The sequence below is a fragment of the Corvus brachyrhynchos genome, unplaced genomic scaffold, assembly GCF_000691975.1.
Source record: "Corvus brachyrhynchos isolate BGI_N302 unplaced genomic scaffold, ASM69197v1 scaffold66, whole genome shotgun sequence".
NCBI classification, from domain to species: Eukaryota; Metazoa; Chordata; class Aves; order Passeriformes; family Corvidae; genus Corvus; species Corvus brachyrhynchos.
Genome location: NW_008238440.1, coordinates 3,810,939 through 3,829,909, shown reverse-complemented (window position 1 = coordinate 3,829,909; position 18,971 = coordinate 3,810,939). Strand labels below are relative to the sequence as shown.

The 18,971-nt window shown below is 39.8% G+C and overlaps 1 protein-coding gene across 1 annotated transcript in view; it reads left to right on the top strand.

The window, feature by feature from the left end:
* Positions 1-18,430, top strand: part of GPI (glucose-6-phosphate isomerase) — a 27,957-nt gene extending 9,527 nt beyond the window's left edge. The window contains exons 3-18 of the mRNA XM_008635499.2: positions 1,372-1,440; positions 4,227-4,346; positions 6,178-6,261; positions 6,347-6,493; positions 8,230-8,301; positions 9,334-9,378; positions 10,146-10,199; positions 11,086-11,146; positions 12,644-12,687; positions 12,901-13,053; positions 13,387-13,516; positions 13,885-13,961; positions 15,251-15,379; positions 15,815-15,890; positions 15,973-16,039; positions 17,365-18,430. Of these exons, the coding sequence (XP_008633721.1) occupies positions 1,372-1,440; positions 4,227-4,346; positions 6,178-6,261; positions 6,347-6,493; positions 8,230-8,301; positions 9,334-9,378; positions 10,146-10,199; positions 11,086-11,146; positions 12,644-12,687; positions 12,901-13,053; positions 13,387-13,516; positions 13,885-13,961; positions 15,251-15,379; positions 15,815-15,890; positions 15,973-16,039; positions 17,365-17,488 (1,452 nt within the window). The 3' untranslated portion in view covers positions 17,489-18,430. The remainder of the gene's footprint in view (positions 1-1,371; positions 1,441-4,226; positions 4,347-6,177; positions 6,262-6,346; positions 6,494-8,229; positions 8,302-9,333; positions 9,379-10,145; positions 10,200-11,085; positions 11,147-12,643; positions 12,688-12,900; positions 13,054-13,386; positions 13,517-13,884; positions 13,962-15,250; positions 15,380-15,814; positions 15,891-15,972; positions 16,040-17,364) is intronic.
* The last annotated feature ends 541 nt before the right edge of the window (positions 18,431-18,971 follow it).

Below are 18,971 nucleotides of genomic sequence, written 5' to 3'. Positions count from 1 at the left end.
GTGGGGGGGGTGTGTGGGGGGGGGGGGGGGGGGGCGCGGGATGGGTGTGGAGCAACAGGGAGAGTAAGATGTGCTTTTATCAAAGGCTGACTTACAGAATTCAACCCTTCAGTTAGAGTAATTGCATAGATTTGGTTGGAAATGATTGCGAAGAAGAAATTGAAGGTAAAAATCCAATGTTGTAAAGGCCTAGAGGAGCTGTAGAACCTATCACATAGATACAAGGATAGTAAATACAAATGGGCTCACTTGGTTTCTACTGGGCTACCATTTCTGTGTTTCCTCTCAGATGTGGACGTACAAATGCCTGTATTCTGAAGGGTTAGGCTGTAGCTTGCAGATCATTAATTAAATAATTTGGAGACATCCACTGAATCAATGAGGACTGTGAGACTAAACCATGTACAAATGGGGTTTAATTCTGTATAGTAGTTGACAGAATGCTTCTGGTACATGAAGTTGTACGGATTTTTAAATTAGACTTGTTGGAGACTTGGACCTGTAGGAAGACAGTTTAATTTTCCAGCAGCAGAAGAATGTGACAAGCTCTTTACTGATAATACATAAGGAAAAGGTTTATTATTGCTAGAGAATGCTGGTGGCTCAGTGGAAACAGTATTTGATTGTCCAACTATACATCAAACATACTTCACTGTATTTGGGTTTTCACAAGCAGAAAGTGGACACTGTAATTCAGGTTGTTGAAAAACATGGTTTTCAAAAAAACAGCAGTCATTTTATAAAACTTGTTGGGCAAATTGGTCACTCACATCTTCTTTAATAACTTAGTCTAATTAGGATTCTCATTATTTTGTAATCTATAGTGGAGTTACTATTGTCTTGCTTAAAAGAGCCACCCTTCAGGAATGTGCAGTTAAACAACCTGTTGGTTTTGACAGCTTGACCTTGAATACTGACCATGGGGATATCTTACTGGATTACTCCAAGAACCTTGTTACAGAAGAAGTGATGAAAATGCTGATGGAACTGGTAACTATTTAAAATCTTGCATTAATGAACAAAATAGTTTTTACCTGCAACTCACTATTCTAGCACCATTTACAAACATTAGCTAACAAGTTAAAAGGCATCTGTTTACAAATCTTGGCAGGATTCAAATTCTTGCATTATCATCTAGCCCCAAGTTACAAAGCCATTTTTCAATGCAGATCTGCATAAAAATACTTACTTTAAAAAAGGAGAATTTTTTTTTTTTTTTTTTAACCTAGAATCTAGTGGGTCACTTAATCCATCATAATTTTTGTTTCCCTGTCTTGTGTTAAATGTTCATGCTCCTTAATGTAGCTGCACCTTTGTAGTGCGTGTTGACTTACCACTATTTTAAGAGGAATCTGTATTTACCTTTTTCAGGCAAAGTCAAGGGGTGTGGAAAGTGCCAGAGAGCGCATGTTTAGTGGAGAGAAGATCAACTTCACTGAGGTAAGGCTATTTCTGTCCACGGTTCTTTCCACTTTAATTGTGCCTGTGTATTGTGGATGTTTATGCATCTGTGTAAGCAAAGTCCTGAAAAAACTTACTTTAAATACTCCTTTGAAATGCTGAGTGGTTGTGATGTTTGCTGCACTGTTTCAAGAGAAAATTTTAAAGTTCTTGCTAAAAAACTCCTTCCTTCAGTGTATCTTATTTTAGATGTTTTGGTGGTGGTTTTTTTTTTTTTCTTTTCTCTTCCCTCTTTTGTAGAGAGGAAGATGAGTTAGACCTTGCAAAGGGCATGGAGCAGAGTATTGCATTCCAGGTATCCCTTAAATGCTTTTGCCTAATGTTAGTGTTCCTAAAGCTTAGTAAACTGCCTAAAGGGTGTGAGGGAGGATTGTGTAAGACTTTCTGCTTTGGGCTGTGATGCTACTTGTCTTTGGGTACATTTAAAAGTCAAGACTATAAACAATCTTGGGAAATTAGCCATGCATTTCAGTAAGAGGATGAGTACCTTCCTCTTTTTGTAGATCTGAAGGTTGTAGTTATGGTTAAGTCTTTACTAAAACATACAGAAAGCCAACTGTACTTTTTCTGGTATTAAAAATAGGATGAAAACTGAGTACTCAACAGCATAGTGGGTTTAATTAGTCTGCATTAAAAATTAAGGCTACTTAGTATGTTTGAGTCAAATTCAGAGAAACCAGTATTTCCTTTGACTTTGCTTAAAATCAATCAATAGCCAACAGCTTGTGCAACTTGGCAGTTGGACATTGTATTGTTTGTGAATGATTCATGTTTGTAAAAAGGCACAGACACAAACATACAGTTTCACTGGAGAAATGGTTCCTGTTCCTTCTGTGTTGATGCCTTCAATTTGCAGATGTAGCTAGTGAAAAAAGAAAGCGGGGAAAGAGGGTGAGAAGTCTTAAATCTGTTTGGAGGGTTGTTTTGTCAGACACTGCCTTTCACTAGCCTCACATAACACAAATTATTACAGGGTTAGCCCATCTCTCACTATATATTATAGAGTTGTTCTTTGCTGTGTATTGAGAGCAGATGTAGCAGCTGAAGTCTCAGAAGGATGCAATTTTCACAGAAAGCACCTAAACACAATACTGAACTGTGATATGTTTGGCTTCTGCTGCTAGCTCCCTCTTTTCCTTCTGTCTTGATGCCACTTTATATATCTTAAAAGTCTAGAAATGCTTCTTTTTTTATCAGGCTGTTTTTCAGTTGCTTCTTTCCAGTTCAGAAGTTGACTTAGAGGGGGTTTGCCTAATTTTTCTGTTTGTATAGAATATCAAATCAGGTTCATTTGGCTCTGGAGCTTGTGGACAATGTGAAATTGTCAGATGTTAAGCAGGATGCTGTCAAACAGCATGAATAAACCTAAAGCAGTAAGACATAAGGGAGCTGCTTGACGGCAAGAACTGACTCGTCCACTACTCTTGATCTGCTTTAGAACATTCTTTGGATATTTGTCTGAAGTATTTTAGACTTGTCTGTACTTGGTGCTGCTGGCATTGGCTGCATGGTGTGTGCTTATGTGGAAATTCTTTATAGTGCACCTGTGTGTTGCTGCCAGGTGTTTGTCCCAGACGAGTTAAAACTTGGAGCTTGATATGGTACAAAGAGCATTACAGGGTAACTCATCTGAACACTCATCACTGGGACAGTCTTCATAGCCTACATGATGTTTAGGGAATACTTCTGCTTAACCATAGAGATCAGGTCAAGTATGATGACTGCTCTTGATTAGACAAAGCATCCTTCAAGCCTGATAGTGAGCAGTACTTACCAAATACCATCCCATGGCTGAGTGCTGCAAAAAAAATTCTCTGTCCACCCCAAATTTGAGTGGGTATACTTTAATAAGCAAATGAAAGAGGTTTTTTGTATTCCATGTCAGTAATCACAAACTCAATGATTTTTGAATTAGCATTTGGTATTTAAATCATAACTTGGCAGTTCATATTGTCTGTGTCTGTCTCACAATGCCTCTCATTGTAGTAAGGAACAATGAGGTAGAGCAGACTAATTTTTTACTTTGTTCATTAGTATTGACTAATTCTTTCATTCTAGATTAAAACTGCTATGCTCTTAAACAGCTGAACTGCAGGCCAGATTTCAGTGCTTTGCTTTATGTGTAACGGTGGAGAAGTAATATAAAATGGTGCACGCTAAGAGATTTTTTTTGTCTTAAACACAACGGCTGCCTACGTATTTGGTGTGCAAGTGTTCAGGCAACATTTAATTGTGGGCAGTGGATGGAGGGATGTGGCTATTGTATCTGTTGTCAAATGTTTAAGTTATTTGTCTCTTCCTGTATGAAATGGTCTACTTGGGATAATTGAGAAGATGCCAGGGAAAATAACTTCAGCTGCTTGTTGTAATTGATTTTTCACTATTGTCATCAATAAGAAACAATTTCTTTCTTGTATACCTAAAGCATGCCAAAATAAAGATCACTGAGTAGTGAATATTGCTGAATTCTGAACCTCAATCTCTAAATGCTTTTAAAGGGATTTTGAGCCTTTTTTCCCAAGTAAACTATTACTTTGCATATTGTGCTGTCATAAGCCCCCTGCACCGAGTTGAAGTGAGAGGGTGATTGAGGTAGCTGCTGATGTGTGTATGTACACACACACTGAAAATACTGCTCCACTAATCGCAGTTAATCTAAAGGAGTTTTAAATCTTGAGGATTGTACTTGCCTGCTGGATGGGGCATCTGAGGCCCTGGGGTATAACTGGAAAGCACTTGAGCTTGATTTCTTTCCTTTGTTTCAGAACCGAGCTGTGCTTCACATTGCTCTGAGAAATCGCTCCAATGTGCCAATCCTTGTGGATGGGAAGGATGTTGTTCCAGAAGTAAACAAAGTGTTGGACAAAATGAAACATTTCTGTCAGGTATAGTACCACCACAGCTTATTTTTCATATATTTGTTCTATATGCAGCCAGGTTCTTACATGTGTATTGTGAAGTGTTGATTGTAGACTGGTTCACATGAATTATTGTGTCCTTCTTTGAGACTTATGATACTTCTGGCTCAAGCATGGAGTTGGAGCTGGTTTTATTGATTCACTTTTTTCTTTCTGTTTCCAGTTGGGTTTATTTTTAATGGGCTCCCTAGATCTTGCTCTTTCAGCAGTAATCTTGTATGTACTCTGGAAGTTTTGTAAATCATTAAGTACCATTCAAATATTACTTTATTTCTTGCTAATTTTTCAACTAATTGGCTGCATGAGGTAGAAACTGCCTCTTAACATTTGTGTAAAATCAGGAGAGAGGTAGAAGTTCCCAGCTCAATTGCTATTTGATTATGCTCTATTTAAATAGTTTCTTAAGGACCTTCTGGTTTTAGGTCAAATTACTTTGATTTTACTGTTTGCACTAAAAACTCCCTGAGTAGTTTTAATGTGTTTTAAACAAGGCTGTGAGGTCCTGGACCTGCTCGCTTGCTGTTGTGAGCCTTATGCAGGTGGTAGTGCCCTGTTTCACTGGCAACTCATACTTCTAACCTATGCAAAATGAACTTGCAGTCTGTCCATTTCTTAATGATAAATTCCAAAATCACAGTAACTGGCACCAGTGAATTTGGTACTTTCCTCATGTACTGTGACAATTGAATGGCAATGGAAATTCAGTGGTGTCTGCCACTGTAGGATTTCTAGCTGATTAAGGTTTTGGTAGTGCAAAACAAGAGTTTTCACAGGTGCCATCCTCTTGTTTGCTGTATGATTTGAATTTTCAAAGCCTGTGAATATCATTTTCTATGCAGATGTATCTTCTCTGCAAAATAAAAAAATCATGTTAAGCAGTTTCTTTGAAAATACTAACAAAATATGCTGGTTTCAGTCACTTACTTAGCAGATGGAATTTTAAGACTATGTATCCTCTATGAGGTAGAGGAATGCTGTATACTAAAAATGCATTTTCTGTTTGGAAAAATGAAAAGCTTAAACATTTGTAGTGAAGGAGAGCAAGTACCAGCATAACCAAGTGCTTTGTAGAAAAATTGCTTTAGACCTGGGGAATGTACTTGGAAGTATTCATGATACTAGAAAGATTGCTTTTGTGACTGGAACAGATTGAATGCATAGGTGGTAGATGATGGACAAAATTCAATGTAGAGTTTGTTATTTAATGATTGTGATTCTGTTTTGAAACTCTCGGTGACTCTTAAAGAACAAGAACAGAACAGGAACTTGCACCATGTGCTGTTAAGGTGAAGCCCAGAAATAAATCCTAATGCAAAGCATACTTGCAATAGAAAAGCTTTTAGAATGTCCGGTTTGCCAGTAAATCTCTTATCTCTGACTTTACTAATATTGTCGTTCAGTTGGTGAAGTTTTTGCTAGTTAGACACTTAAAGAGCTGCTTCAGGTTCAAATATTTGTTGTAAATAATTTAATGCCCAAGATGTTTTCATTTTTGGATAGATGTCTCTTGCTTTAGCAAACACTGTAAGTGCTACAGCGATCCACACAGAAGGGGAGAGTTTAACTTCAGTAAGTGTTAGAAGTAAAAACACACTGCAACATCAATCTGAGACATAACGCAATGTGTAGGTACGAAGGTAGCCCTGACTGTAGGCCTTAAGGTCCGGAGGCTTGAAAGCTGTCCTTGTCAACTTTCTACAACAATACCTGAAAACAAAGCCTATTTCCAGGGTTGGCATCACTAGCTTTAGTGTAAGTATAAAATGGTCATTGCATTTTTATTTTTTTCTTGCCACAGAGGGTCCGTAGTGGTGAATGGAAAGGCTACTCTGGAAAGGCAATAACTGATGTGGTCAATATTGGGATTGGTGGCTCTGACTTGGTAAGCTCCTGACTTCTATGCACCCTGCACATCTTTGTGTGCATGCTTACAGTGAGGATAAAATCTAATTGTGGCTTCTATCCAGGGCCCTCTGATGGTAACTGAAGCCCTGAAACCGTATTCCAAGGGAGGCCCTCGTGTCTGGTTTGTGTCCAACATTGATGGTACTCATATAGCCAAAACCCTGGCTGAACTTAAACCAGACACTACTCTCTTCATCATTGCATCAAAGGTATGTCTGATACAAGCACTGCCTGTGACTTGCTCTGCCTGTAAAGAATTCAGTCAGAAGAGATGTCTGTCCACAGGAATGTCTAGATCAGGGGCTTCCAGTGTGGATTATTTCTAAACAGGCCTGTTGTGATTCTTTCTAAACTTGCAGTACAGGCTTGTGTTGTTGCTGAAATACTTGGGGATCTGTAAGTCAAGTGCTGAGAATTACTTAACCTAAATAAGATACATGAAAAATTTCATGTTGTCTGGGGTTTTTCTCAGTCAATCCAGGTTTCAGTTTTATTCACAAAGTTCGTTTTCCTGCGCTTCTCTGTAGGTGGAGTGTAGGATCCAATGTCATTATTTCTTTGAAATTCTGGATGTTCCTTAATTCCTAAGTGTCTTTTGGTCCTTTATTTTAAGTACAGTGTTACTTGTTAAGTGTTCTGTTTTTTTGCATTAATGAATTGCACGTAGTTTTAAGAATCTCCATTTTATTTTAGGGTAGTCACAAAATACCTTCACCTAAATAACTTAAATGCTGAGTTATTTGAGCACTATAAATACTAAGCTGCTTTACTTAAAGAGGTAAAGATAGTCAGCTGGTACTTCATAAGATGACACTTATTTCTGATTACAGATTGAATAGCTGCCTTTAAGTCTTGCCTTGCTAAGAGCTTACTCTGTAAGCATAATTGCTAGCAGCCCTCTTCCTCTGAGGAATGCTTCTGTCTGAGAAGAGGAAAGAGGTGGAGACAAACTTCATGATTATGTAACTTGGGTTGTCTTCATTTGTAAAGTACAGTAGAACCTTTCTGCTGTTGGAGACAATCTGCAACAAATGAACATGTGTGCAGTGCTGGCCATGCTCTGCACAGTGCTCATTATCTTATCTTGGCTGTGCTGTGGCTGAGCAACAGCTTATGGAATAATAAGGAAATTACACAAAGTAATACTAATGGTCACTTGGAATAATTGAGTCCAAGGATCACGGTTCAAAGGCTTAGAAAACTGCCAAATTGAAAGAGTAACACTTGAGTTTGTTTGCCAGACTGTAGTTAGATAATTGGATATATTTGGAAGAGGATGAATGGCATTTTTTTCTTTCCATAACAGGCTTATGTTTCATAATGAAATATTTCTGGAGATGGATGAGAGTAGGATGAATCTAATGTTCACCCTTAAAGCTAAATTTTGATGGCTGAATAAATCAGAATGGTTGTAGATACTTGCAAAACTGCATGACTGAACTTCTGTGCACACTTCATGAAGCAGGAAAATGTTTTCCTCTAATCAGTGAAAAATTATGACAAGAGTCTTGGCAGAAATGAGTGTTCTTCCATGAAAAAGTAGGAATTGAAGAACAATAGGACAGTCAGCTTGGTTATCCTGTTTTGATGTTCAATTAGTTTGTTTTTAGTTGAACAGTAAAACTTTAGTCTTTTACTAAAAAATTAAAGACTTTATTCTCAAGGTTTTGAAGAACAGTTTGGGGAGTGGGAAGGTAGGAGATGGGGAATAATTATTCAGATCTCAGATACATACTAGTTTAAAACAAGATGGGTAAACCTAGCAATATTAGTGTTTACTGGATTCATAAGCTTGCTATTTTTTGTAATCTGGCAGCAGCCGTGTATTAAGAACATCTAGAATCGCTCTGCTCTGGTTATCTGAACATGTGATGCTTTAGTAACCTGAAGTTGTTTCCATTTTAAGAACAGTATTTTACTTATTTGCTTGCTTTCCAATATGCAGACTTTCACCACCCAGGAAACCATCACCAATGCAGAAACGGCCAAAGAGTGGTTCTTGCGTGCTGCTAATGATGTAAGTCTGAGATGTTTAGCTTAAGTAACAGAATGCAACAGCTTTTGTTGTGCAATTTCTTCATGATTATTCTGTGTGCTTTGGAGCAAAGCCAGTAATTGCCCAAACATAAGCTTAGTAAATTATGTACTTAGATCATTTCAGTACTTTGTTAATGACTGACCATTTTGTCCAATCAAAGTGATAAACCCACTAGTTTTTCATTATAAATAGTTGTCATGTATCGTTCCTCCAATCTTGCCTGTTAAGTAATAGAGTGTAGTGTGTGCCTTAGAGCTGACCAATAATTTGGTAGAATGACTGATATTGAAAACACAAGAATACTGTGTATGGCATTACCTTTAGATTATTGCCAAATCTTTAAAAACTAGAAATGAAGCTATGGTTGGAATGATACACTGACATTTCTATGGCAGATGGCTGTGCTATGAATAAAACCTTGTATTTGTCTCATTCTCTCCTATTTCTAACTCTTAAAAGGAAAAAAGCAGATACTGCCTGTTCAGGTAATTGAGACGGTCTGTAACCTGTTCCAGTCAGGGTGACTGTACTTAGTTTGAAAGCTGGGCTTTGAAACTCCTCCTTACACTACTGTTCAGACAACTCATTTTTGTTCATCAGAACACCTTCTGAAAGACTGAGGTCTAAATCTGGAGCTTGACCTTTATCAGTAATTCAAGTTGTCTTGGTTTCTTGACCCTGGCTGGAAGGGCAGTGGATGTATGTTGAGCACCATCTGCTCCAGAGCTGCTGTGGTGGTGTCCAGGCTGATAACAGACTCTGAAGGAGAGGGTGTGCCCCTCTCAAGAGGGAGTGCTTCTGGAGGGCTTGGTGAGAATATCATCAGAATGTTCTCTCTGGGTGTGCTGCCAAATCCCAAGCTGAATCTGAATAAGATGATTACAAATTAATAACACAGAAACAACTGATGATAGTCAACAGCTTTTTGTTTAAATGGTAGCAGATCAGCTTTATAACCAGAAATGAAAATAGTTGAATTCTAGATCTAACTGTGTGTTTATTTTTCTTAAGCCTTCAGCTGTGGCCAAGCACTTTGTTGCCTTGTCTACCAATGCTGTAAGTATAGCCAATCTAGTGTACCTTTAAGACAGCCTTACTTCAAAATCCAGTAGGGAAGCCTATCTTTTAAGATGCTTGAGTACCAAATTTCAGCATTCCTCTTGAAAGGAAGCCTTTTTTTTCTACTCAAAGTAACTGAAACACTTCTAGAGTATTGAACTCTACCAAGACAGAACCTTGATTATAGATGTATGCTTTTTCTGCTAGAGCTTTAAATCTGAAATTGAGAGCTCTTGTGCTTGAAATGACTCCTGTTATTAATGAGTGTTACCTCTAATTGCTTAAGTGTGTGTGTGTGTGAATGCAGTTACATAAACAAATGTTATTCTAAACTCCAGGTAGGAGCAGAAGTAGTGCAGGCAGTTTGAATAAAGCTTATGATGAGCACACTGATGTGGTGCTTCATTAAAAAGTATGAAGTAGAGTGACTGGCAGCAATTAGCACAACACTGCAGTCATTGACAGGCTGTCAGGGACTGACATTATGGTTCTGTTAAATGTAAACTGAATGTCAGTCCAGCTTTAACTTTATGGCCACTTAGATTCATCAGAAAATGAATGTATGCAGTTTTTAATAGTGAGTAGTGATAGTTATTTCTGGAAATGAAAATGTAATTTTTGTGATAGATGCTATGCATTTTTTAAAGTAGATGTAGTTGTGGTATTGTTTGTTTAATAGATACCTAACTTGTGTTTGTTTGCTTGGTATAAAACTTTTTATGACTGCTGGTTTTACTTACGGTGTTTTTACATGTTTATTTTAGCCTAAAGTTAAAGACTTTGGAATTGACCCAGAGAACATGTTTGAGTTTTGGGATGTAAGTAAATGTCTAATATGATGTGGTAGGTGTTAACTGTTAGCTTTTTCTGAGGCAAATAAGAGGATTCCAACTAGATGTCTGGAAACTGCAAAAGCACCTAAATTATAGGAGTTGTGTTCAGTGCACTGAAATACCTGAAAGCCCTTAACTAAAGGCAAATTGAGAACTCTTGCCCATTCTGTTAAAATCCTCCAGTCAAAAGTCTGAAGAGGAGTATTCTATGTTCTTAGCTGTCTAATCAGCTGTTGAGTAACAGGAGATAGTCTTGGCTTATTCCTCTGTGTGAGTAGTTATTATAAGCTGTGACATTTGCCTGTTGGTGTCTATGGTGTATAACCTAGGCCTAGTAAAGGTCAGGCTGCAGAAATGGGAGCCTGATTGGAGATTTTGTAGCAGATGCATATTTTAAGTATACTGCCCTTAGTCTTGGTCCTTATACTTAATTAGAAACAGGTTGGTTTGTCTCATTGACTAATTGCCTGACAAATGAGCGGCTGTTCAGAAGTTTTTTGAAATGCTACCTTCCCTAAGTGTCAGAATTTTGCTGAAGCAGGCCTTCCCTGTAGAAGAGTGATACTATGAAAGCAGTTATATAAGCTGCCAATTCAGGATTTGGAAGTGAACTGGCATTAAGGTATCTACTTCAACAGATGTTCTAAAAATTGGACAAGTAGGATAACTTCAGACTCTCAGCAAAGGCATACTTAAGGATTAAGGGTGCACTGTAAAGTGCAGGTTCCCTTGGCTGTGCCAAATATATACGGTGAACTATCACCAGAAAGAATATTGATTTTTGCTGGGAACAGTCTGAACACATGCTGCTGTTTTCTAATAGTTTGAATGTAAAAGCCTTGCACTTCTGTCAACCATCTCTTGTTTGCAGTGGGTTGGTGGCCGCTACTCCCTGTGGTCTGCCATTGGTCTCTCCATTGCCCTGCATATTGGTAGGTATTCCTGTGATGTCACCATGCCAAGAATTGCTTGCTTGCTTCAGGAATATAACTATGGAGTACATTAACAATAGTAGATTGTGAGTCAGATTTGGGGCAAATCCTATTTACCTGCCTACTCTAAGTGGTTGGATGTGGGTGCTAAAAAATGACCTGGAATGCAATGGAAATGTTGATATTTTAGTACTGCAAATACAGTTTCAGAAATTACCCTGTACTTGGGTACGAGTAGTTAAATTCCATTGCTTTAGTTACATAGCCAAAAGTGCCTGATTTATGTAAAGCTGTGTCAGTGTTGAAAATCAGACTTTGCAACTGGCATTCCTAAACTTGAGGTAGAATACTTAGTATCTGTAAGTATACACACACTAAACACCAAAATCCTGTCTCCAGGTCTGCATATGAGCTCTGTTTAGCATTGTTAACTATCTCTGTCTCCTATTAATTCCTTTTGTTCCCAGTACTTTGTCTAGGCTATTGGGCCTGATGATTGCATTTGTTCCCTCATCACTGCTTTCAGATGTTTAAAGTCTGAACCTATAATGTTGTTTATTTTTCTAGACAAAAGTTAGAATTCTCTTAGACTGGGGTTAAAAGAATAACGTTGGGTTTGGTGTTTTTTGGAATTATATGAATAGGAGTTTTCATGTGTAAAAAAAAAAAAAGTATTATAAGAGCAAAATAAGCAAGTCAGGCACTTACTGTTTTGTTTGCAATAAACTATTCATTGCTGCTGTCAGACAGATTTGGTGCTGACTGCTGATGTGCCAGCCTATCTGCACTTCTTAGACCCCTCATCTCCCACAGCTGGCCTCTGACCATAGGTAGAGCTGCTGCTTTAATTCCAAACGCTTCATCTCCTAATTGCTATGTAAGAATCAGGATTTCTGTTTTTGCAGGAAACGCTAGCCTTAGTGAAACTATTCATTGGGGAAAGTGAATGGAGGTTTAAATACCCTAACTATGAAGCAAAGAAAGCTCAGGTGAATAGTTAAGAGAGAAGAGGGAAGGGAGGGGTAGCTTTTTTCTTTGAGAATATCTTATTAGAGCTGGTTTTCCTCACACAAGTGCAGAAATCCCTGCTGTACTAACCTTGCCCTGTTTTTTTGGGGATGTCTCTTCCACTGGCTGTGAAGTGTTGAAGTGTTCAGACTTGCTGAAAACTGTGGCCTCAAAGCAGCCTCTGTATTAAATGCCTCTGTTTTCCTTCTAGTTGTTCGTTCTACCTGAATGGAGATTTTAGGCAAAGGTTTTTGAATCATGTTTCATGAAGTTGGGCTTGCTCTGAAGTCTGGGCTTCAGGCATAAGCAGATACCTGGCTTATGGGATGCAAATTTCAGGAGAAGTCTTAAGTGCAGCTTTAAACTCGATTAGTAGTTGGGAGCCTTTGCTGCAAACAGGGAATCAAAACTGTTTCACAATTGTCTCTATAAGAAAAATGAAGTTTCAGTTCTAATAGTAAATACAAACTGACTTCTTTCCATTGTTAGGTTTTGACAACTTTGAGAGTCTGCTTGCTGGAGCCCACTGGATGGTGAGTGTGGGATGCCCATTTCAGATGTTCCTCTTTTAGACTTGTTAGTAAGGAAACTGAAGGCAGGTTGGTTTCTAAAGTTCAGCTCCCCGTGTCCTCTTGACAGTTTGTGGGAAGCGCTCATTGGATCAACACAGCAATAAAAACAATGTAGGAGTTGGGAGGGATGGCAGCTGCTTTATCAGAAGTGTAACTTTCCTTTGTGTCACATAGGATAATCACTTCCACACTGCCCCCCTGGAGAAGAATGTGCCCGTTCTGCTGGCCATGCTGGGGGTGTGGTACATCAACTGCTACGGCTGTGAGACGCACGCCTTGCTGCCCTATGACCAGTACATGCACCGCTTTGCCGCCTACTTCCAGCAGGTAGGGCTCGGCAGAGCAAGGCTTCCTACAGCAAAGTGAAGATAAGCTTCTGTCCTGGTTCAGGGACCTGAATGCATGTGTCAGTTAAAACTGTGGTCACTTAATTCATGTAATCAGCTGCCTAAAGAGCCTGGTGCCAAGATCAATATCAGCTTCTTTGCTCACTTAAAGACGTTTTCCTCATACCTCTGTTATCTTGATGTCATAAATTAGGCAGCTGTATCCCTGATGCTTAGAAAATTTCTTTAAACAAGACAAGCACTATTTATTGTAGGTGAAGTATGTATGGAAACTTGTACTGATACTGAGTGGTCCTGGCCTTCCCTTCTTTAGGGTGATATGGAGTCTAATGGCAAGTACATTACCAAGAAAGGCTCTCGTGTGGACTACAGCACTGGCCCTATTGTGTGGGGAGAGCCTGGCACCAATGGGCAGCATGCTTTCTACCAGCTCATTCACCAAGGTAAACAAATTATTAAATACCTTGTTCTGGAATTAAAGTCTGAATGGCTACAGAGCTGCAGGAGTCTGCAGAGTTTGCACTTGTTTAGAGGTTGGCGTCTTATCTAACCTAGCATCACATTGCTATGGGGTTTTTAATTAGTGGCTTGTGAAGGCTACAAGATGCAGGTTTTAGGTACAATGAGGTGGTCAAATAAAGCTGAAACTACTGAGCTGTATTGTTACTTAACCCTGCTGCAAATAATAATGCTCTTCCCTAAGGCTTTTGAAAATGACTGAGTCTGCCAGTAACTCTGAAAATGGGGTGAGAAGTAAAGGTTTTTCTAAGACTTACCTGTTGCAGGGTTATTGACCTGGCTTTTCTTACAGGAACTCGCATGATTCCCTGTGACTTCCTGATCCCAGTGCAGACCCAGCACCCCATCAGAAATGGCTTGCATCACAAGGTAAGTTCTTACTTAGGGCACCATATTTATTGTGGCTCAAAGCACTGAAGCTTACTTGGTATTGCACTGTGTGATATTTCTAAATGTCCCTTTGAAACTATACACAAAGGCTCTGTCAACATTCACAATAGATTTAAAAATATCTAAATTATAATTGCATGTTATATGTAATATATAATGCTGTGGTATGTTTATTCTTGAAGGATTTGCAGTGACAGCTCTTGAGGCAGCTCAGTGGTCTTTCCTGTGGGCCTACTGAAGCTGGAAAGAGTTAAGCAATTAAGTATTTGGAGAGAAAACTCCTTGAAGAATTGTAAGGAATGTAATCCTTGCAGAGTAGGAGGAAGCAAATTCTCAGACCTGATGTGACAGCATCTCTGAGGAAGCTTTCAAGTCTTAAATTCTAGGACAAAATTGGGTGAATATAATGGTATGGCTGGAGTGATGGCCCTCTGCATAGATGTTTTTAACCTGTCCAGTTTTTAGTTTAATGTATCATCTGACTAAGGATTTTCAATGAACTAAGATTTTTCTTAACTTCAAAGGTGGAAACATGTTCAGGTCAACTATTTACTGCATACTTCAGAAAAAGCATCTTTACTCACTGCATTTCAGTCTTCTCATGATTTCAGTATACAAGTGCTATTTAAATTGTGTAATAGTAGTTTTTCATCAAGTAACACCAAATACAGGTGAAAATTTAGAGTATGACTCCTCAAAAGAAGGGGAGAAAAGATTTCATTTGGCTATGAAAAACTTATTGTATCTTCAGGTAAGACAAAATCAGAGATAAATTTGCAGGCTAACGTTAGACAGGGAGCATTAAACTAAAACCTTGCAGTGCATTGGTGGGGATTGGTGTGTATGGTAAGCTGTGGGGATTTTCCTGCATACAGATGAGTAAGTACATCTGAGCTGGTTACCTTTGACTAATCTTTGCACATTTCCACATTTTTCCACGATAGGGTGTAGCATGAGATAGTCATAGACCATACTGGGCGAAAGGGCTGTGTGAAGTCCTGGCTCCTCTGGTCTCCCTTGCTGCCATCTTCAGCAGGGGCAGGATTCTGGAAAACTGTCTTGGTTGTCTTTGGATATGTGTACTCTAAAATAGTAATTAAGTCTCTTGGCACTCTGAGGTAGGAAGCAATAGCTAAAACTGCTGCATATTTTACTGCCACAGTGTTAAAACTGGCTTGTAAGTCTAGACTAGGTCTTAGTTTTTCAAGCACCAGGTACCACTCTTCCAGCTCTGCAAGGGGTAATTTGTGTTTATTTTTACCTGCTAGATCCTTTTGGCCAACTTCCTTGCTCAGACTGAGGCCTTGATGAAAGGGAAGACGGCTGATGAGGCTCGCAAGGAGCTTCAGGCGGCTGGGCTGAGCGGAGAGGCTCTGGAGAAGCTCCTTCCCCACAAGGTACCTTGGAGGCTCAGGAGGTGCTGTGGTAGTGAGGGCTTTGCTGGGGGTGAGAGGGCAGCTGGGATGGAGTGGCACCAGTGGGACCTTGGCAGGGCACTTGGAACAGGCTGTGAGCAGCACTTTGGCTCTGGAGCCTTGTGGGGTGTTCCAGAAAAGATGGGCTATCTCAGCACTGCCCTAGACTAGTGACTTTTGGGTTACTTCTTGTAGCCCACAGTAGCCAGCAGTGATGCTTGGAGACACATTTTCCATTGTGTTTGTGATAAAACAGGGAAGTGATACAATTTTATGGCTGAAGGCCTTTAAAGCTTTCAGGACTTTGTATTTGCTGCTAATGCAAATAGTCCAGTGTGGACTCAAGAATAAAACCTGCAAGTTTCTGATGTAAATTTTACAACATATGAGATGACAATGTAACTCTTGTTTTGAAAGGTCTTTGAGGGAAATCGACCAACCAATTCAATCATGTTTACAAAACTCAACCCCTTCACCCTGGGAGCCATCATTGGTAAGTAAATAGATTTCTCATCTGTGAATGCTAATGAAGACTTTCTGATCAAGTTTATTGATAAATCTCTTTCTGCTTATAGCCATGTATGAGCACAAGATATTTGTTCAAGGAGTTGTCTGGGACATTAACAGTTATGACCAGTGGGGGTAAGTTTCCTTGGTTTGTTTCTTGTATACTTATTGAGAGATTATTGAATCTATCATGAGTTAGAGAAAAGACAATGAAAAAGTTTTTTACTTAGAGTGCATGATTATGGGATGGCTTTAAATGAAAACAGATTTTCTGGGGATAGGTTACCATGCCATAATGCATTATGCATAGGTTAGCCATGCATAATGACTTGTAGATAACAATTTTGGCTAAGCACCTCTGTTTAGTTGAATTTAAAAAAATACTATGAATGTAAAAAAGATGCAGTAGTGAGGAAGATAGTCAAGCAAGCTGAACACATGCTCTGAGAATTAGGAAGGGAAATGTATTTATAGTGTGTGGGGAAAAAAAAATATTTTACCTCTAGAAACATTTAGTAGGCAGTTTGAGTGGCATCTGTTGAGCCACTCAAACTGCCTACTACTGGTGGTCTGATTGACCACCTCTTATTTTTCCTGTACTGGAGAGACAACATTCCTGGTAGAGGTCTGTGTATGTGGGAGCCCTTGGTTTCATGCAGGCTGCATCTGTGACTGAGGGCTGTGCTGGAGCTCCATGAGCACAAAACAGCAGCTGGGAGGAGTCTGTCACTGTGTCACTTAAAAATGAAAGACTTAATCAGGAGCTAATCAGATTCTTTAATCTGTAGTAATATGAACTGTACAATATACTGTATGTAGGCTTAGGTAGAGGGATTGGGAAATAAGATTTTTCAGGTGCAGCCTGCCTATGCTGTGAGGGGTTGTTTTGAAGAGCACATTTGCTCTACAGGTGTAGAATATCAGTTTACACTAAGCTGCCTTAGTCTTTGTATTTGTTCTTCAGTGCTACGCAACCACAGCATGTTTTATAACTAAATACTGTAGCAGAACCTGCTGGGGATGCTTCCAGGCTGCAACTCAGCTGTTCATTGTTCAGGTGACACAAATCACCTGTGAATGATTTGTGATGAGTTATGAGCACTGTCCTGTTCAACAATGAACAGGAGCCAGCTGAATGTATTCTGCACTGGGGCAGGCTGCAGAACACAAGTGAATACTGAGGTGAGAAGACTCTGCTTAACTTCTAAAACAAAATCTTCACTTAGACATCCTGTAATTTGAGCTGTCTGCTCAGCTAAGCAACTATGAGAACTCCAGTTTTTCATGAATGGCACTGAGTTGAATACTTTGACAGTAATTTTTGAGGGGTAAAATATCACAGTGTTCACTGGGAAGTAGCTTTTTTACCAGCATCTATTTTTAATATCAATGGCTTATAGTAAATACAGTAAGTTGGTAGCACTAATATTGCTTTTTTTCTTTTGATTTTATAAATGCAGAGTGGAGCTTGGAAAACAACTTGCCAAGAAAATTGAGCCTGAACTGGAGTCAGATGCTCCAGTGACATCTCATGATAGCTCAACAAATGGGCTCATCAATTTCATCAAAAAACACAGAGCTTGAAATGAAATACTTGGAGGACATCGACAATCTCACCACCGAATACCCAAATCTGTTGTAGTCGTGCTTTTTTTTTTTTTTTTAGCCAGTTCTAACAAAAATAGCACTTTATGGATGTAGCTCTCTTCACTTGTTGCAGTTAATCTTGTTGCGTCAAGTGTTACAAATGAAGCTAGTTTTGTGAAACCTGAGGTTGTATAGTTGCTTTCTGGTTTTGTGGCTGTTAATCTGTAAAGTGCAACTGGTATATTCCTCAATTCTGATCCCTCAACTTCCTTAAAGATGATCACCTACTGATACTAGAAAACAAAAGGTATGATGGATGAGTAAAACTTCTTCACTCTATCTTTAAAGTGCAGCCCTGGTTACATTTGCCTCACTCACTGTGTAAGGTCCTCTGAAGGCAAGTAAGCTGACTTTTGTCTTTCTGGATTGGTTCTACTGTAAGCTGGAAACTAGAATGTTTTGAAAGAATCAAATCTACAGCTGTAGGTTGTTTGGTTAGATTTCATCCTTCTTGAGCAAGATACAGATTTTTTTTTCCCAGTGCTACTGTGAAAATGCAAGTTTACTGATGTTTGGTAAAAGGTTTCCTTTTTTGTCTGTAAGCTATGTGGACAGCTATCCAAAAAGGAAGAAAGTTCCTGGAGTGACAGTGATATCGTAGCTTCTCCAAACAGTTTTCCAGAGTTTGTGAAGCAAAAGCTTGGGATCACTTGGAGAAGAAATGTAATTTTGGTATCCTCCAGGGGCAATTTCTCACTGTTTAATCAGCATCACTGTCTGACAACAGCAATGAGAAAATAGAGAAACCTGCTTGTCACCAAGTTGTTTATCCTCTTTTGTTCTCTTCTACTCTTGACCTCTTTGCTAGCAAACTGGCATGCTCTGGCTATTGTTCTGTAACACCTTTAATAAAGGTAAGACACAAGCATTGAAAGGAAACTTTGGTTCTCGTACCCTCAACACTGGCTGCCCTGTGTGAGCTGGGACCCCTTAGTGCCCATCTTTGCTGTGCGGCTTCACTGGCCGGGCTGGGCGCTGAGGGCTGGACCTCCCTGATGTAGCACCTGCATTGTGCTTCACCGTCTGTCTGCAGGGGTTAGGATCGGACCTATGGAGCAATATTTCCGTATGAAGCATGGTCACAGAAAGAGAAACCCACTAGAGGGAAGCAGCCTGTTCTTACAGGAGGCTTTAACCCTCGCCTCCCGCGGTGCGCAGGTGCTCGGCACAGCTTGCTCCTCTCCCGCCGTGTCCTTGAGCGGCCGGGCCGGACCCGCCCCTCTCCCTGAGGGCGCTCTGGCCGCGCGCGGGGCGCCCCCTGCCGGCGCGGCCCTCAGGGCTCAGCCCGCCGCGTTCCGCCGCCTCACGTGAGGGAAAGGTGTGTCGGCAGCGTGCCGGATCGCCGCCGAGGCTGCCGAACCTGCCACCCTCGGGCTTACAGGCTGCGCCCAGGGCTGCAGGCAAACACAGGGATGGAAGC